Source organism: Somniosus microcephalus, chromosome 7 (genome assembly GCF_052327205.1).
Source record: "Somniosus microcephalus isolate GS21.2 chromosome 7, FLI_Smic_1.0, whole genome shotgun sequence".
Taxonomy (NCBI): domain Eukaryota; kingdom Metazoa; phylum Chordata; class Chondrichthyes; order Squaliformes; family Somniosidae; genus Somniosus; species Somniosus microcephalus.
In genome coordinates, this window is record NC_140993.1 from 32,393,629 (window position 1) to 32,413,378 (window position 19,750).

Sequence of the window (19,750 nt, forward strand, 5' to 3'; positions counted from 1 at the left end):
GAACGCATGAAGAAGTCTCTTCAGGAAAGATGTCTAGGGAGGGAACAACAGTCGGCTAACGTCCAGTTGGGTAAGGAAGAAGTAGCAGGCCCTCTCGCTAGACTAGTTCAGGACGACACCGAATATTACCATGACCAGTTGAGTGACACGGAATATTACGAGGACTTGGTCTGCCCAGCTTGTGATGAAAACTCCCAAAGTGCAGAAATCAGGATGAAGCACTTAAAGTCTAAGGAACATAGGGAGATGGTGGCGCTACAGCTGGCAGCTGATAAGGGAGCCCTGAGAGTCTCCAAGAAGCAGAAAAGAAAAAGACGAAGCAGAAGGTGATAACCATCTAAATCATTATCACTTCTACCAGATCATGTACGTGGGCCCTACGAAGGGAGCCAAATCAGTTGGCAAGTAGGAAAAATTACCAAGGCAGTCCAGCTGTTTGTAAAAGTCAGCACTGCTGGTTCAGCAGGACGGAAGTTCAAGCTGTTAAGTCAAGGGAAAGACTATTGGATGAGTCACGCTAGCAATGTGAACCGGCTACACCACAGAGATGTTGTTCGGACCGAGTCAAGACCAGAGACTGAATCTGTGAACTGTTCCCGCAGAGACTGAATCTGTAAACTGTTTCCCGCATAGATTATACCTGTGAATTGTTTTACATGAAGTTGAATATATGTTATGTTTAATGGGGGACTAAGTATGTTGTAAGCTAAAAAGGGAGGATTGTAGTGTATGTATCCGTCTACCTTTAAGAAAACCATTGTATGTAACCGTTCACCTTTAAGAGAACTATTTTAGGTGTGGCACTACTTTGTTGGCTTCTGTATACTGTAATACCGACAGTGACCACACCGGTATATAAGTGCTGTGTCAGGATTTATTTGGCAGATTCGCCCTGACCTTCGAATAGTAAAGTCCTGTTTTAAGTTACTCTGGTAGTCTGTGTATTAATTAACTAAACAACTCACAGACTTTACAGTCACTGTCAGTGTTTGCAGCACTCCAATGCTGTAGTGCACCGACAGCACTATGTTACATTAAACTTTAAATCTAATGTGGCCATGGTCCCTTTAAATATCCCGGCTGAAAACGCGTCATGAATGACGTCACCAGACCCGCTCCATCTCATTGGGCTGGGTTGCGCGCTGGGCAGACTTAGTAGGCCCCATTAAGGTACGTTCATTTTCAACAGCGAGATGGAGCCAGCAGCGGGGTCACAACCCGCCATGGACACCGCCCGCATCGGACCCGCCCAGGTAGGCAAAGTTTCTGCCAGAGATTAGATCATCATTTAAAAATGGAAGTGTATAAATAAGGATCTTATAGTTGGTTTTATTGCCAATTTAAAAACATTTTGGGGGGTTGGTGAGGGTGAAGGGTCAAACACCAAGAGGAAATGATAATAAAAGTTGAACCACAAAAAACCCAGGTAAATTAGTAAAAATCAGTTCTTATTTGGAACATCACTAGAAGTCAAGAAAGCAAGCAAGGGACTTAAAAAAAGATACAATCAAGCTAATGACAACCCATAATTAGTTACACAGTTCATGGGATGCAGGTTTATGGGACTAAATGACAGTTCCAAAAGTTCTGGCAAGTGAATGCACAGATTAAAGCAAGCTTTTGATACTGTATAATGTAAATAGTATTTGTTTTAACAAAGTTATCGTCCTACAAGACTATTTCTGGGCACTCTTTGTTCTTCAGATTTGTTCTGTAGTTTGATACCAGAAGCCTCATTGTTATCCACCAGGCATTGTGGCTCCTCACTCTTACACAGAAATGCATCTCTGCACCCAGTGGATGCTTCAGACACATTGAAGCTCCATCTGATCAGAACCATCCTCCTGGCCCCTCAAAAATAAAAGTTAAACATTAAAAGTTAGCATAGAATAGAAGAGCAGGGAGGCTATGCTTGTACTGAACAAAACACTAGTTAGGCCACAGCTCGAGTACTGCGTGCAGTTCTGGTCACCACATTACAGGAAAGATGTGATTGCACTAGAGAGGGTACAGAGGAGATTTACGAGGATGTTGCCAGAACTGGAGAATTGTAGCTATGAGGAAAGATTGGATAGGCTGGGGTTGTTTTCTTTGGAACAGAGGAGGCTGAGGTGTATAAAATTTTGAGAGGCCTAGATAGAGTGGATAGGAAGGACCCATTTCCTTTAGCAGAAAGGTCAATAACCAGGGGCCATAGATTTAAAGTAATTGGTAGAAGGATTCGAGGGGAGTTGAGGAGAACTTTTTCCACCCAGAGGGTTGTGGGGGTCTGGAACTCACTGCCTGAAAGGGTGGTACAGGCAGAAACACTCATCACATTTAAAAAGTACTTGGATATGCACTTGAAGTGTCATAACCTGCAGGGCTGCAGACCAAGAGCTGGAAAGTGGGATTAGGCGGGATAGCTCTTTTTTGGCCAGCACAGACACGATGGGCCGAATGGCCTCCTTCTGTGCCGTAAATTTCTATGATTTCTTTGGACTGTCTTTTGAGCGACCTCCATCGGTCCCTTTAAGAACTGCTGGTTTAGACCGCTCAACGTTGGTTACAAATGCGTGGAGAGTTGGGGCCACACCTCTGCCTATTATCATCTCAAAATTGCCATTAGGATCCTATGTAGGTCTGAGCACCCCAATTTGCATATTACAAGTGGCTTCCCACCAGAAACAACCATCATTCTCAGGATCTACCCAAGGTAGTAATGGCTGGAGCCCCAGCACCAATGGGACGATGAGTGACCTAAGGCCCTTTTCAGGCAGCTACTGCTTTGTTTACAACAGGCAGAGGGAGTTAAAATTGACCCCAAAGAGAACAGTCATTCCTCACTCAGCCAATCTCAATTCTCCGTTGATTTTTGCGCTGAAATGTTGGGTGCCCAGATGTACACAATGTATGCGTGACATCATCACACATCCACGGGATGCATGTTCTGTACTTGGTACTACATCACAACGGTGACTACACTTCCAAAGTACTTCATTGGCTATAGAGCGCTTTGGGATGTCCTGAGGTCGTGAAAGGAGCTACATAAATGCAAGTCTTTCTTTTACAAAATTTTTAATGCCAAGATCCAGAGGGAATTCTTTGTCACTAATCCACTGACTGGAAAAAAATTGGGAATTCAGGGTTCAAATTGGTAAAAATCACTTTAATGATCCCTACGGATCACGAATATATAAGAACACAAGGAAAGGGGATTAGAAAGAAAAGATCTAGCTGAACAGCTAGCACTGACACAGGCACACAAGGGGTCAAATGGCCTCCTGTGCTGTAATTTCCATGATTCTATCTTTGGTGCTCTAATTTAGGATTTCCCCATCAAATGAGGGAACACAGTGTTAAGAACAAGACAAGCCAGCGAATAAGAAATATAAACAGAAATAGAACCGAGTTGCCAGGGCCTGGATGCCGCACATGACCAGCAGAGACAGCTTGGGCATTCCGGTCTTCCTTGTCTATGTCGCCATCCAAATTGTTAATATTATAGTTAGCAACATGCGCACATCTAGCACTGCATCGACAGTCTAATCACAATAGAGCCCCCACCCACCCCCCACACCACCCGTGGTGCCAGCAGGACCTCAGATCGGAATGCTGCCGAGGAGCCAAATACTGGAGGAAATAGTAATGTTTTAATGTTCTTCCCCAGGGGGAAGGGAAGGGCTGTTTGAAAACGATCGATCACTGTTATACCGTGCATTGTTAGGATGATCTGGAATGCACTGCCTGGAAGATTGTTGAAGCAGAATCAATTGTAACTTTCAAAAGGGAATTGGATATATATTTTTTTAAAGGAAAAATTTGCTGGGCTATTGGGAAAGAGCAGGGGGGAGTGGGACTAATTGGATAGCTCTTTCAAAGAGCCGGCACAGGCACGATGGGCCGAATGGCCTCCTTCTGTGCAGTACGATTCTATTGGGCCAGTAATTCCGGTCCCAACGCGTGAGTACGGACGGGGTACTCACGCGTGGGCCCGTTGGAAGTGCCGGATTTCAGCATGCACGGCGCATGCGCGGGAAACCGGCATTTCCTCCAAGGGTTTCAGAGGTCCAACGCGTGCGCGCAGGACTCTGCGCGCACGCGTTGAACTTCCTTCTTTTTGACAGGTTTGCCCGTGTGCAAGGGCCTGAACTTTTTACACATATAAAAAGGAGGCGTTAGGACTGGATTCTTGAAGGTAAGTGGTCTATTATTTAAAATTATTACATTTTTTCCACAGCTTCATTGTTTTTAAGGACTTTACAGTAAGGTAAGTTTATTTTTAGACCCGATTTCTTAAAAAATTATTTTTTTCAAAAATTTTATTAATTGTAAAATAGTTTTTTAAAAGTTATTTATAGTTTATTTAACTATTGGGATTTTTTTTTAATTTTATTTAAAGTTAAACTAGTCTTTTGGGCACCCGTACTTTTCATGAGTTTGACAGTTCTTACTGTCAAACTCATGAATGAAGTTTCCCCTCCCTTGACTGGCTGTACAGTGCTCACCTGATCCCAGCCGGCACATCGCACTAACTACGCCGCTGGATCAGGTAAGCACATCGCGCCGACATCTGAACCGGGCCAGTGACAGGAATTCCAAGCAGGCCCAGGCTTCAGATGTCGGCGCACCGGGTGAGTGCACATCGGGGGCTTGCACACGCGGCAAGCACCCGATCCTAATTTCTGGCCCATTAAAACATCAAAGTACAAATCATTTAATTTGGACCAACTATCGATTGCAAGGAATATATATAAAAAATTAAAATAGAAGTTTAATTCCCTGATAAAGTCAGTCCAGGCCACACAGGCCAGAAGGTAAAGGTTTGATGTCCAGTCTATGCTGAGCTAGCTGCTCTCAGTCAATAGGCCTCAGTGCTGCTCGATTTGGGGCAGGGGTTCCTGTCACTAAGCAGTGGCTCTTGCTGAAAAGTGCACGATTGGATATTGGGTGAGGGCAGTGGCTGTGATGCTTCTGCCCCAGTAAATAGTTTGCCAACATTCACTGTCTCGCGAAATCCAGTGAGATACCAGACAGCTTCCACCCACGTGCGGTACCGTACCCCAGCACGATTCAGCTTTTTTTCAGGAGAGAAGTCAACAATAAGATTTAAAAGAATTGAGATTTAGTATCTCAAACACAAACACATTACAGACACAGTGATAAAGTCTATCATAGGATTACAGATAAATAGCCTTTGTCGTGACTGTCAGCTTTTCCTGAGTAATATTTTACTCAGAAGTAGCTTGAAAAAAATCAACTATTCCAAAGGAGATTTGCATAATTTTGAAAATGACTGGGACATAGTTGCCCCAAACACTAGGTTTGTTGGAACTGAGCATATAGACCTGCAAGATCCCACATCTAAACCCACTGGGCCATTGGAGAATAGAGACATGTGGTGATCCAGAGAGAAGAGACTTCAAACTTGCAAGTTAAGAAGTTCATTGGAGGCTCACTAATGGCACAGTAAGTTTTTCTGGTGAGCAGCTGAGCCATACACAAGAACATAAGAAATAGGAGCAGGAGTAGGCCATATGGCTCCTCGAGCCTGCTCTGCCATTCAGTAAGATCATGGCTGATCTTTTACATCAACTCCACTTTCCCGTCCTATCCCCATATCCCTTGATTCCCTTAGAGCCCAAAAATCTATCGATCTCAGCCTTGAATATACTCAACGACTGAGCATCCAACAGCCCTCTGGGGTAGAGAATTCCAAAGATTCACAACCCTCTGAGTGAAGAAATTCCTCCTCATCTCAGTCTTAAATGACCGACCCCTTATCCTGAGGCTATGACCACTAGTTCTAGACTCTCCAGCCAGGGGAAACAGCCTCTCAGCATCATACAGACCCGCAAGTTCCCAGGTTCAATCGGTGGTCTGTGATGAGTTATCTGATCTTAGCCGGGGTCGTCATCTTCTTCTTAGGCAGTCCCTCGGAACCGAGGATGACTTGCTTCCACATTAAAAATGAGTTCGCAGGTGACTGATGGGTCCAATACGGGACCTACAGTCTCTGTCACAGGTGGGGCAGACGGTGGTTGAAGGGGTGGGTGGGTGGGGTGCTTGGGTTGACGTGCGCTCCTTGCGCTGCCTGCGCTTGGCTTCCGCTTGCTCCCGGCGAAGAGACTCGAGCTGTTCGGCGCCTTCCCGGATGCTTCTCCTCCACTTTGTGCGGTCTTGGGCCAGGGATTCCCAGGTGTCGATGGGGATGTTACACTTTTTCAAGGGGGCTTTGAGGGTGTCCTTGAAGCGTTTCCTCTGCCCACCTGGGGCTCTCTTGCCATGCCGGAGCTCCGAGTAGAGCGCACGTTTTGGAAGTCTCGTATCGAGCATGCGGACAATGTGACCAGTCCATCGGAGCTGATTGAGCGTGGTCAAAGCTTTGATGCTGGCCTGAGCAAGAACACTGACGTTGGTGCGCCTATCCTGCCAGTGGATTTGCAGGATCTTGCGGAGGCAGCGTTGGTGGTACCTCTCCAGTGCTTTGAGGTGCCTGCTGTACATGGTCCATGTCTCTGAGGCATACAGCAGGGCGGGTATCACTGCTGCTCTGTAGACCATGAGCTTAGTGCCGGGTTTGAAGTCCTGGTCTTCAAACACTCTCTTCCTCAGGCGACCGAAGGCTGCACTGGCACACTGAAGGCAGTGTTGGACTTCGTCATCGATGTCTGCCTTTGTTGACAGTAGGCTCCAGAGGTATGGAAAGTGGTACAAATTGTCCAAGACCTTGTCGTGGATTTTGATAATCGGGGAGCAGTACTGTATGGCGGGGACAGGGTGGTAGAGGACCTTTGTCTTACTGATGTTTAGTGTAAGGCCTATGCTCTCGTACGCTTCGGTGAAGGTGTTGACGATGGTTTGGAGTTCGACCTCCGAGTGAGCGCAGACGCAAGCGTCGTCTGCATATTGTAATTCGACGACAGAGGATGGGACGACCTTGGATCTGGACTGGAGGCGACGGAGGTTGAACAGTTTCCCGTTTGTTCTGTAAATTAGCTCCACTCCGGCAGGGAGCTTACTGAGGGTGAGATGGAGCATTGCCGCAGGGAAGATCGAGAAGAGCGTTGGTGCGATGACACAGCCTTGCTTGACCCCAGTTCGTACATGAATTGGGTCTGTGGTAGTGTTTTGGGCACTACAATTAGCCTCGCCTAGGTTAATGTGAAGACTTATCAACGAGAGTTCTTGCTTTTGATTGCTGCCAGTGACCCATACTGTGTGGGTATGGAGTAAATGTCAAGTGAGGATAGGATCAAACTTGGCTGTAATGTCCCTAATGGTTAAAATAACCTACCAACACTCACTGTCATAATAGACAGTTGGGTGAGGTACCACGTCTGTGGAACTCAAGGAGTCAATGCTTTCAGGAGAGGGGAAGGGAGAAAAGTGACGAGGCAAAATAAATAATTTTGTAAGAGAATTCAAGTAAGTAAGGAGGTTCTCGTGATAGCATATAAAAATAATCCTAGACCACTCAGAGTCCTAATGCACAGTTTGGCAGCCTGCCATTGTAATGTGAAATTACATGATGCTCAATGTTTCTCACAGGCATTCTTTTCAAAGAGATCATTGGATTTTTCACTACAAGTAAAAATTTGCACAAACAAATATGCTTTTGGATAGAGACAGCAGTGTGCATTTTGTAAAACAATCTAGTTCTAGTGCCGGCGCGGACACGATGGGCCGAAATGGCCTCCTTCCGTGCTGTAACTTTCTATGATTCTCGATCACTTCAGAGTTCCCGTCCCCACTGTAGAGGCTGCAGAAGAATGCAGCCCTTCCGTTGAAAGCATCAGTAGATACCATCTGGGCAACTGAGGGATGTAACAAAACCGTAGGATTGTAATGAGAATTTTCTATCAACGCCAACTTTCCTTTTTAAAATTTCTGTGCGTTTGGGTTCTGGCGAAATGACAAGAATTTTTTTCTATGTCTGCAAAAGCATATTTACTTCCCGATGCCAGCTCTCAGCGGACTATTCTGTTCAGTAACTGTGTGTTTGACTTTGAGGAGGTACATCACTCCCACACCAACAAACTGAAATGCAGATTAACATCTGTTCCTTTTTATGTCTTCTAGATCAAGCTGCTAGAACATATAAAGCTTTTAAAAAAATTCTTAGTAAATACATTATTGCCTTTCCTGGTCACTTTTCAATAATGGGTCAACACGGTAATGTAGTGGTTTATGGAATTGGACTAGTCAACCTAGAATCATCAATTCAAAATCCCACCACGGCAACTTGTGAAATTGAATTGAATAAATCTGGTAACTTATGGGCTAGCGCCAGAAAACATAACCATGGAAACTGCCAGATTGTCATAAAAACCCAACTAGTTCACTAATGTCTTAGAGGGATGGGGACCTGCCACCCATTCCTGATCTGGCCTCCACTGACTCTATGTGACATGGTTGACTCTTAGGCCACGATTTTGTAAATGGATGTGGGTTGGGAGCGGGTCGGGTCGTTTCCGGCTTCCAGGCCTGCCCCCAACTACATCCGGCCCACGGAAGTGATTTTACGCTGATTGACCTTGTTAAGCCCACCCTGCGGGCTTGCCGGCCAATTAAGAGGAAGCCAGTTAGATGACGTCATTTGATGACGCGCTGCCAGTTTTCTTAAAGGGACCACGCGCAATTTTTCTTTGACAGCTCATTTCTCGGTGTTTGACAGCATTGTGATGCTGCAAACACTGACAAATCACTGTTCAAAGGTGAACTCCTGCACTCAGGCTCTCCAGTGACTCGTTCCATAGGCTGGCACAGATGGTAGCTGCAGGTGAGGTGACAGAAGCAATCTGTCACTGGTGAGAGAGGTTGTCCCAATGCGGTGGGACTAGACATTGATTTCAAAACGTTTTACAGAAAAGTGTAAAAGCATTAAAAATGATTTTCACAACATTTCCTTACCTCAAACTCACTAGTGCACCATTGGATTCCTCACCCCACTTCTGCAGCTGTCATCAATGCAGAAACACTACAGCAGATTCACAACATGCCACACTTACCTGGCATGGTGTCCGGACGTCGGGAACCCCGAGGCAGAAGCAGCAAAATTGAAAAAGAGCCTGTCAACTACTATCAACTACTTGTTAACAGGAAGGTAAGTGGCTTTAATTTTCTTCCTGCCGCTAGGTGTCGGGTCCATGTGCAAATCGGGGACCCGACACTTTGGAAAATTGTTTAGAGGCGGGTTGACGGCGGGATCGAAACCCACCGTGAATCAAAACTATTTTGACCCTTGACCTGCTTCCAAACCCGCCCTCAGTGCCAATAAAATCACAGCCTTAATGTCCCCTCAATTGACTAGAATCACCACCTACTCAGGGCACTAAATGCGGCCTGAGAATATGTTTAAAAATCAAGACAAAACATGGTCCCATGAATATATTTAAAAGGGAAAGTAACTCTCAGTACATACAATGAATCACTTCTGAATTGTTCTACATTTGCCTTTTCTCTCTCTTGTTCCTTCCTCTTCTGAAAGCATCAGCTCCAACCAGGCTAGGGGGTATGGTTCCATGGAAGCCAGTAGCCCCCCAGTACCCATTCTTCCTGTGTGAGCACACACAATGGCTTAGATTTTCAGTGTGCCGTGAGGCAGGCTTTTAGGCGTGCGGGGGCTAAAATCCCGAATTCGGTAACAGGTAGTTAACAGGCAGTTTTTAGCCTAATCCCTATTTTGAGGGGTGTCGTGTGGGATTCCCGACGGCTCCAAACCACGCCAGGTTAGAGCAGGCAGGCCGTCGGGTTGAAGGACTTGGAGGGGTCGCGATGTTGGTGTTCAGGTGAGTGATGGGTGCATGAGTGCAAAGGTAAGTGTGTTTGGTGTGTCTAAAGAAGTTTACATTACCTGTACTTACCTTAACAGCCTTTCTTCCTCTAGGCGTCGGGAGTCCATCACTCAGCCGGCACTGAAAGCAGAATGGCTGCGATCTGTCAAAAGTGACAGCCTGCAGCTTTCAGTGCCGGTGAGAGTTCTAACCGAGTCTACATAGAAGGACTCAGGTTAGAAGTCAGACTGTCAGTGTTTGACAGCTTCAAACAGCTGTGAAACATTGATATTTCATCTGTCAACACGTCTTGACAGATGAAATTTCAGTCTGTGACGTCACCTGTTGCCGGGTGGCCCTTAATTGGCCTGCTGAGCGGGCTCAACAAGGTCAATCAAGGGAAAATCGCGTGGATTGGCCAGACGTCGATGGAGGCGGGACTAAAACCCGAAAGTTGTAGTCCCGCCTCCTTCCCGACTGCTGAATGAAAATGCAGCCCAATGAGTCTCAGTAGTCTATTATGAATGCAAGTTGTTGTTGTTGTTGCTATTTGGAGTGTCTGCAAATTATCTTAAAAATAACTTTTCCCCCTTCCTTGCTTCAGGACTTTTTGACTTGTGCGCTAAACTCTGTCTGAGTGGGTTATTGGGGCTCCTTGGTGTCACTCAGTTGAATGAGGCCTTAATGGTCCTGGCAGAACCTTAAGAGTGATTGTGACCAGGAAGATGCCTGGTCTCAGGCCTCTGCCACTCACATCATATGTAATGATGTGCAAGGTGACTCGTCCTCTGATGTTGGATCCTCTCCCTTTCCCAGTCAGGAAACATCTGACTTCCATTCCTTACCTCCCTCCGAGATCAGGGCTGAGGCCAAGAACTCAGGTGGGGTTGGGGGTATCATCCCACATCCTTACCACAACTACAAAGCCTTTGGAGCAGCAATCTACTGCATCACCGCACTGCCCATTAACAATTAGTTGCTTTGATATCCTGTTGACCGGTATCTTCCAATGAAATCCTGTTTACTTTCCGTCGCAGCAGCTAATCAGTGAGCTGGATGTATCGGGTTCATATAAAGGAACAGGGACCATATCATTGCCTATCTTTACTCTACAAGGGCTCAGCTCCTTGATTTGGGAGTCATGTTTCAGTTATGAGAGGGGAGAAAATGGCTGTAAAAATTGATAGAAAAGCAGTATTCCTCAAGAAAGCATGGATCTATTAGCAAAACCAGAGTTCGACAACCCCTTAAATTGATGACTAATGAAGTATTGTATCTCTGCGCCCCTGCTGCCCAGGTGAGCTATTGCAGCATGTGGTGTGGGACTGGGCCACATAGAAAAGGAAGATGGCAGGCTCAATCTCTAGCCTGAGCTAGTTGGCCTATTTCAGCTGGGGTGGTGATGATGGAGGTTGTGCAATTTACCCCAGCATCCCTAAGCTAGGAAGGAGAAAATCAGAGAGAGTTCATATGACTGATCACTTTATCTGGCTTTCTGGTGCAGGGCAAGTACAGCATCATGCTCAGTTGTGATGTCCTCCGCAAATAGCTTGCTGCCATTCTCTTAGAAACAGCAAAGACTATGAGCCTGGCAACATCACAGCTGTAGCACTGAAGGCCTGTGCTTCAGCACTAGCCTCACCCTTGTAAGATTCGAAATTTTCATTAATAATCACGCAGTAAAATAGGGTTAATAAGACAGTTTTATTGACCAAAAGAAGCTTGTACAGAGAAGCCTTTGATAAAAGGGCACACAAAATGGCCGCCGGACCGCGTGACCAGCTTCTGGGACCATTTGAATTTCTGTTACTGCAAGTCAGACAGGCTTGTGGATTGAGGACATTAAGCCCGCGAAAACCAGTTTCGGGAAACCGAAACTCAGGGAACTGAGCATACATATTGATTAGATTATAAGTACAGGGCAGTTTTGGGTAGCAGGATGAGGCCCATCAAGAAATGGGCGGACAATTGAACGAACACTTAAACCCATTTACTGTACAAAGAAAAGCCGTTTAACAGCCATCAAGGGCAATCTCCAGACCGATCAATATACAAACCAAGTTACGGTGACAAAGCAAAGACATTATTGGCCCAGGAAGGCCAGTTAAGCTATCACCAGCTCCCGTTACGAAGACAAAACGCCCCTGCAGAGAATTCTGCCCGCCAAAAATATTACAAAGACAGGACTATGATTTGGCGGGAGATAAGAATGTCCCAAAAAGGTATAACTGTGGATTGAAAGGTCCATCAGTAGCTTCACTTCGGTTTTCATTTCTTCAACGCTTCGGGACAGACTCTTGGGTTAAGGCAGAACTTCGGTTTCGGAACGTGTTCGGTGTTCGGCCAGGCAAGGCTCGGCCACGACGGGAAGACGACGAGGGTGGCCCGGGTACTTTTGTCGGGAGATCGACGACGACCCAGGCCGAAGGAGAAGACACCCTCGGGAAAAACGACGATCCAGGCCGGAGAAAAAGGACACTCCAGGCCCAGCACTCCAGTGCCTCAACATCCCATCGGTAACGGATTCTCACAGGTGCATTCAGTGCTTCAACATCACGTCGGTAACGGATTCATCTGTGGCGAGTGCTCACCAAGGCTGTATCAGCAGCCTCATCGCGGGAGAACCAAGAGGAAAACAAGCTGCGCCAGAAGTTTCCAAATCCACGTGACGACGGAAAGCTGTGCCAAAAAGGCTGCGAACCCCTTTTCGCAATTCTGAAAGTGGTGAGCATGATCCCGAGTTCCTCAAGTCAAAACTTAGTTAGGTCTAGGGGAGGGGGTTAAGGGTAGTTGTAATGTGTCACCCCTTTTACGATGTGCCGTGTGTTCCCCATTTCCATAGAGTTAAGTTCATAGATGTGTGCATGCTTGTAGTAGCTTTAATCTGTGCTTATGACATGTATTTTATAATGCTGCAAACTGTTTAATAAAAGCATCCATTTCGTGCTATTCAACCTGGTCTATTGAGTTTTCTCTGCACTACAGTTCCCTGCACCTAAGTCCAAGGTCTAGAACCGTAGGGAAGAGTGGGTCGAACCACTCAAGGGTAATTATTGCAAGAAGCCTGGCAGGAGGCCAGAGCAAGCAAGAGAAACCCCCTACACCCTTGGCCAAGCTGGTCTAGTACAGTGACAACACTGGCATGTACCCGACATTGTGGAAAATTGCCCAGGTATGTCCCGTCAGGGCTAATCAAAGCTGGACAATTAATGCCTACAAACCTACTCGCAACCGTCAGCAATGTGATCAAAGTAGTCATCAACAGTGCTAGCCAGCGGCACTTACTCACCAATAATCTGCTCAGAGATGCTCAGTTTGGGTTCTACCAGAACCACTCGGCTCCAGACCTCATTACAGCCTTAGTCCAAACATTAACACAAACTGAATTCCATAGGTGAGATGAGAGTGACTGCCCTTGACATTAAAGAAAAACTTGCATTTATATAGCGCCTTTCATGACCACAGGACATCCCAAAGCTCTTTACAGGCAATGAAGTACTTCTTGAAATGTAGTCACTGTTGTAATGTAGGAAACGCGGCAGCCAATTTGCGCACAGCAAGCTCCCACAAACAGCAATGTGATAATGACCAGATCATCTGTTTTTTAGTGATGTTGATTGAGGGACACCAGGGATGACTCCCCTGCCCTTCTTCGAAATAGTGCCATGGGATCTGTTATGTTCAGCTGAGAGAGCAGACAGTGCCTCGGTTTTACATCTCATCCAAAAGATGGCACCTCCGACAGTGCAGCACTCCCTCAGTACTGCACTAGGGTGTCAGCCGAGAGTTTTGTGCTCAAGTCCCTGGAGCAGGACTTGAACCCACAACCTCCAACTCAGAGATGAGGGTGCTACCAACTCAGCACAGCTAACCCTCTTAAGGTTCTGCCAGGACTATTAAGGCAGCATTCAACTGAGTGACACCAAGGAGCCCCAATAACACATCAATGGGGATCAGGAGGAAAACTCTCCAGTGGCTGGAGTCAGGCCTGGCACAAAGGATGATGTTATGGTTGTTGGAGGCCAATCATCTCAGCTCCAGGACATTACTGCAGCAATTCCTCAGGGCAGTGTCCTTGACCCCACTATCGCCAACTGCTTCACCAATGACCTTTCCTCCATCATAAGGTCAGAAACAGCGCGGTTTGCCGATTGCTAGTGTTTGGCTCCATTCATAATTCCTCAGATAATGAAGCAGTCCGTGCCCACATGCAACAAGACCGGGACAATGTGCAGTCTTGGGTTGATCTGCGATAAATAACATTCGTGTCGCACCATTGCCAGGCAATAACCGTCTCCAACAAGAGAGTCCAACCAGCTCCCATTTGTATTCAAATAGCATTACCATCACCAAATCTCCCACCATTAACATCCTGGGGATCACTATTGACCAGTAACTGAACTGGACCAGCCACATAAATGCCGTAGCTACTAGAATAGGTCAAAGATGGGTTATTCTGCGGCGAGTGGCTCACCTTCTGACTCCCCAAAGCCTCCCATCAACTGCAAGGCACAAGTCAGCTGTGTGATGGAATACTCTCCACTTGCTTAGATGGATGCAGCTGCAAAACACTCATGAAGGTCGACACCATCCAAGACAAAGCAGTCTGCTTGATCGGTACCTCATCCACTAGTTTAAATGTTCATCCACTCCACCCATCACCGGCGTACTACAGCATGCAATGTGTACTATCTACAGGATGCACTGCAGCAACTCACCAAGCCTTCTTCAGCAGCAACTCACCAAGCCTTCTTCAGCAGCACCTCCCAAGCCCGTGACCTCCACCACCCAAATGGACAAGGACAGCAGTTGCATGAGAACACCATCACCTCCAAGTCTCACACCATGCTGACGTGGACATACATTGCCATGCGTTCATGGTCGCGGGGGTCAAAATCCTGGAATTCCCCAACATTACTGAAGCACTTTCACCACATGGACTGCAGTGGTTCAAGAAGGCAGCCCACCATTACCTTCTCAAGGGCAACTAGGGTGGGTTTAAAAAAAAGCTAGCCTTGCCAGCAATACCCACATCCTGAAAATGAATACATTAAAAGTATCTAGTTCGATAGTTATCTCTTCTAAAAGAATTCAATCTCATGGTTTAATAAAAAGCTATCCACGATCTATTCACATATTTTCATCAAATCTAGCTAGAATGTTGGCAAACCTTGAGGTGGTACACTGAAGAAATTTCATATGCATGTTTTGCAAAAGTTCTCTTATGTAATGCCATGATAATAGTGCACAGGCAACAATCACAATGGTGGACAGTGCATTAAACTATATAAATATAAGTTTCAGAAAACAAATATTCTGCCCTGCAGCCACTAACTTCCACATGTGGTGGGATCGTTCAGTCACAGCGGATGATCCTCTCAACTGCTGCTTCAACTACCTCCACCCCCCGCCCAGCAAGGTATTTGCAAAGTTCAATCTCTCGCTCGTTTTAAAAAATCAGGATCCAGTTTTAGAAATAACAACAGAAAATGCTGGAAAAACTCAGCAGGCCAGGCAACATCCATGGAGAGAAAAATAGAGTCAAGGTTTCGGGTGAAAACCCTTTGTCAAGACCAAAGAAGCACAGGAAATGAAATGGATTAAGAGGCCAGGCTGGGAGAGAGCAAGAGAAGAGACATTAAGAGGTATTCAAAACGAGACGAGATTGTGATAGGACTAGTGGAGACAAAAGACGGCTCTAGATTAGGTGTGAAATGCACTGGCAGGATGGGAGACAGCTGCCTTGTGGGAGAGAGAGAAAAAAAAAGGGGGGAGAAAGCCAAAACAGAGGTGTGGATAAAAAATATAAGTGAAAATGTAATGGGGGCCGAGGTTATGATCTGAAATTGTTGAACTCGATATTGAGTCCGGAAGGCTGTAAAGTGCCTAATCGGAAGATGAGGTGCTGTTCCTCGAGCTTACGGTGAGCTTCCGTGGAACAATTTTAGAACTGGGTCAATGAAGGAAGTTGTTTTGGAGATATTTTCAAACTCATTGTGCACAGAAATATTATCGGCGGTCTTTGCCACACAAGGAGCATTTTGTCCCACACCAAAAATAATGGACAATTTAAATTTCTCGCAGAACTCTTGGGAGCGCACAGAACCTTCAAATGGACGGTCAATAGAATGTGCCCAAGACCTGAAAACCTTGTGTTCTCCCCTTACATAGCACTGTGAAACTGTGCAGAAGAAACTCATCAGCAATAATGCACACCCCTAGCAGGTAGCCATGATCAAAGGAAGGATTACCCCATGCAGCACCGATTCTTCCTTTGAGCATGTGAACATTAAATTTACCCTTTGAAATTCATAATGTTCTGCACGGAATTAATGTTTAATGCATTTGAACACAAATTTTTTTTACAGATACATTAGTCCTAGAGACACATAATAATAGATACCGTAGCCTTGTTATCCCAAAGTGTCCATTCTTCACATTTAAGTATAGACACTGAACACCAGTGGTTATTCAACTACAGGAAACATCACCGCCAAGTATTATCCTCGCCCTCACCCAACATTGATGCAGCGCACTTTTCAGTAAAGGTCGCTGGATAGTGATGCCGAGTGAGAACCTTATATGTGTGAGGTTTTTAAAAAAAAATGTTTAATCCATGGATATTCATGTGGATTGTAAATGAGAAAATCTTTTTGGAACTCAAGGGGCCAGCCCAATAGCAAATAAGGCAATGTGGAAGATTAGTTCAAGGCAGTGTCACGTTCTAGGTTAAAATAGCAAGAGCTGGAGTGATTATTACTTGATGATCCTTTATGCTGTGTAAAGGGCTGAGACAAACTAGGCGCAGACCATCCATTGGCAAATCGAGCTCACTACCTTCACCGCAGTCTCCTTGCGAGAGTGGGCACTGGGGTATCGAGGTCAATCATGCTGACCATGGTTTATAAGGCGGCAAGTGCAACCATTTGCAAAAACAGATGTGCAGTATTACCAAATCATAATTTGTTAACCTGGGCAATACGTAGAATTTTTGTTTGTGTGAGTATTTGCCTATTTCCTGGTTAGATGGTATCACGTTTATTGTGCAAATGATTGGACTGTACAGTTGCTTGCGTTCTACCTTTAGTGGTTTAAATTGTTTCCATCTACACGCTTTAATAAAATGACCATTATCACTGTGACTGTGTCACTATTTGAACTTGCTAATGCTGCATATTTTAAGGCATGTGATGTTGATTCACAGATTAGATTACAGCTAATAGTACGGTCACAGTGACAACAGAGGTCACCTAAAAGCACAGAGCAGTGGAATTCTTTAGAATATATATTCATTGATTTGGCATTGCTGGTAGAAAAATTCTAATATGGCAATTCTATCACCAGAATAAATTTTAAGAAACCTTACAATTTTTTTTTAATGCAAGCAGAGGAGGAATACAACAGAGAGCTTTTAGAAGCTGTGGAAAACTGGGCTCACAAGTAAAGGGAAGAGAGATGAACCCAAAGCCCAAGCGTAGCCATCAACTGAGCAAACCAGGATCACTGGGGAGTTTTCCCAGTTCTGAACCAAACCGCATGACCAGAAAAGTACTCCTCCTTGGGGGGGGGGGGGGGGGGGGGTGGGGGGGGCGGTCGGAAGCAGGAGGAACTGGTAGGACCAGTCTTGCCCGTGAAAAGAAACGAGAGCAGAATTACTGCATTGGATTGCTGCAGGAGTTCCAACTCCCGACTGTCCTGCCTCAATTTGGAGGTTTAGCAAGAGTGTGTGGGGGGAATCCGGTCTTGATAAAAAAAAAAGTACAATCCTCTACAACCAAAAGTGCCAGACAGCCTTCAATCTTGCTGCAGGTTTGTTTGCTCAGGAGTGCTGTAGTGAAGCAGGCGAATCCCTCTTTCTCTTTTGGGCCTAGTCACTCGCTCTTCACTTGGTGCAGGCACTACGCCTGCCGAGCAAGGGGAGGGAAGGAAATGGTTAGGCAAGGGTATCAAGGAACATGGAGCGACAGCGGGTAAATGGAGTTGAGGTGCAGGTTAGCCATGACCTAATTGATGGGTGGAGCAGGCTCGAGGGGCTGAATGGCCGACTCCTGTTCCCAACATTCCTGTAAATCACACAGACTAACATAGCAACCTGGGTTACCCAAACCAACAGAACACATTGCACAACAGTGGTGTTTCTACTTTATCGTCCGGTTACCTAGATCTGGAAGAAAAGACTTGCATTATTATAGCACCGTTCATGACCACCGGACGTCTCAAAGTGCTTTACAGCCAACGAAGTACTGTTTTTGGAGTGTAGTCACTGTTGTAATGTAGGAAACGCAGCAACCAATTTGCACACAGCAATGTGATAATGACCAGATAATCTGTTTTAGTGATGTTGATTGAGGGATAAATATTGGCCAGGACACCGGGGATAACTCCCCTGCTCTTCTTCGAAATAGGGCCTTGGGATCTTTTACGTCCACCTGAGAGAGCAGACGGGGCCTCGGTTTAATGTCTCATCCGAAAGACGGCACCTCCAGCAGTGCAGCACTCCCTCAGCACTGCACTGGAGTGAAAGCCTAGCTTTATGTGCTCAAGTCTCTGGAGTGGGACTGTGAACCCACAACCTTCTGACTCAGAGGCGAGGGTGCTGCCCACTGAGCCACGGCTGACACCGGAGATAGACTTTCCGATTGAAAGTGCTCGCCTGGAAAAATTATAGTTAAAATCTGTACACAAAGCTTTAACTGTTGTGCATCAAAATACATATAAGCTCGATAGAAAAATACCACCTACCTCAGTTCCGAGGGACTGCCTAAGAAGCCCACCTACTACACCTCCCTAGTCACAATAGAAGATCAGATTATTCATCGCAAAATGATGTTCGAGTAGCAGGCATAATGCATAAGGGACAATACATCATCAATTGAAAGACAGAAAAGCTACAACTGGTTTATTCTGAATATCTACATAGGTCAGGACAATTTTAAAAGAATGTGTTTTTTTTTAAATTACAAACATCAGCAGTAAATTACACCATTAAAAAAAAAACAATCTGCAGTTTCAAATTTCACATCAGCTTCCATGATTTATGTATACATTCTTAAGCATGAAGTGCAGAAATTGAACAAAAATTTTTAAAAAACAGCAAAAACAAAATAAAAAACCTCGCTTAACAAGATCACCATCTTTAGCTCTACGGCTGATGCACGCTACAGGAAACTTTGTGTTATCCGGAGGCTAAATGTCCGGCAAGCTCGAGCCACCGGCAAAAACCAGGAGCCGTTTTGTTAGTTTTTTTTTCTTCTCGTGGCTTTTTTTTTCAAACAGTCAGGCTCTGTAAAGTCTCTCTGAAGCTGTTGCTAAGCGACAGAGGCGCTTCCAAGGTACGGCCGACTGTTTAGAAACTGTTGCTAAGCAACAGTGTTTGCTGCCAGATACGGAGAGCTCCGTATGCTTCAACATTAACGCTGGTGTGTCCGGCAGTTTTGAGGGAACGGCAACAGCTCGGTCCCGTCGGTGCCGGATAGCACAAAGTTTCCTGTACCTTCACGTCTTTGCGGTTCTCGTCTTCAAAAGGTGCAGTTCATACATTTGACCACTTTGTTGCCATAATCAATACAGTCTGGGCCTATACATTCGCAGCAGGCATTGTGAAACCATCTGTATTTTGAGGCTCCCATGGACTCGCAGGAATTTTTACACTGATGGATAGACATGCAGTCATCAAAGTAGACCACTGTGCAGTGAGGTTCTGTAATTAAAATTAAAAATGTCTTTAAAAATCTTAAAACATTAACATGCATTTTATATAGTGCCTTTAACGAGGCAAAACAGCCTAAGGCGCTCCACGGGAGTGTTATCAGACAAAATTTTACACCGAGCCACAACAACTTGCATTTATATAGCGCCTAGTAAAACGTCCGAAGGCACTTCACAGGAGCGTTATCAAACAAAATTTGACTTTGAGCCACATATTAGGGCAGACGACCCAAAGCTTGGTTAGAGGTAGGTTTTAAAGCAGCGTCTTAAAGGACGAGCGGAGGCAG

At 45.6% G+C, this 19,750-nt stretch overlaps 1 protein-coding gene across 1 annotated transcript in view; it reads right to left on the minus strand.

The window, feature by feature from the left end:
• Positions 1-18,627: 18,627 nt before the first annotated feature.
• LOC147114593 (twisted gastrulation protein homolog 1-like) overlaps positions 18,628-19,750 on the minus strand; it is an 81,007-nt gene continuing 79,884 nt past the window's right edge. The window contains exon 5 of the mRNA XM_085992372.1: positions 18,628-19,455. Coding sequence (XP_085848498.1) covers positions 19,274-19,455 — 182 coding nt within the window. The 3' untranslated portion in view covers positions 18,628-19,273. The remainder of the gene's footprint in view (positions 19,456-19,750) is intronic.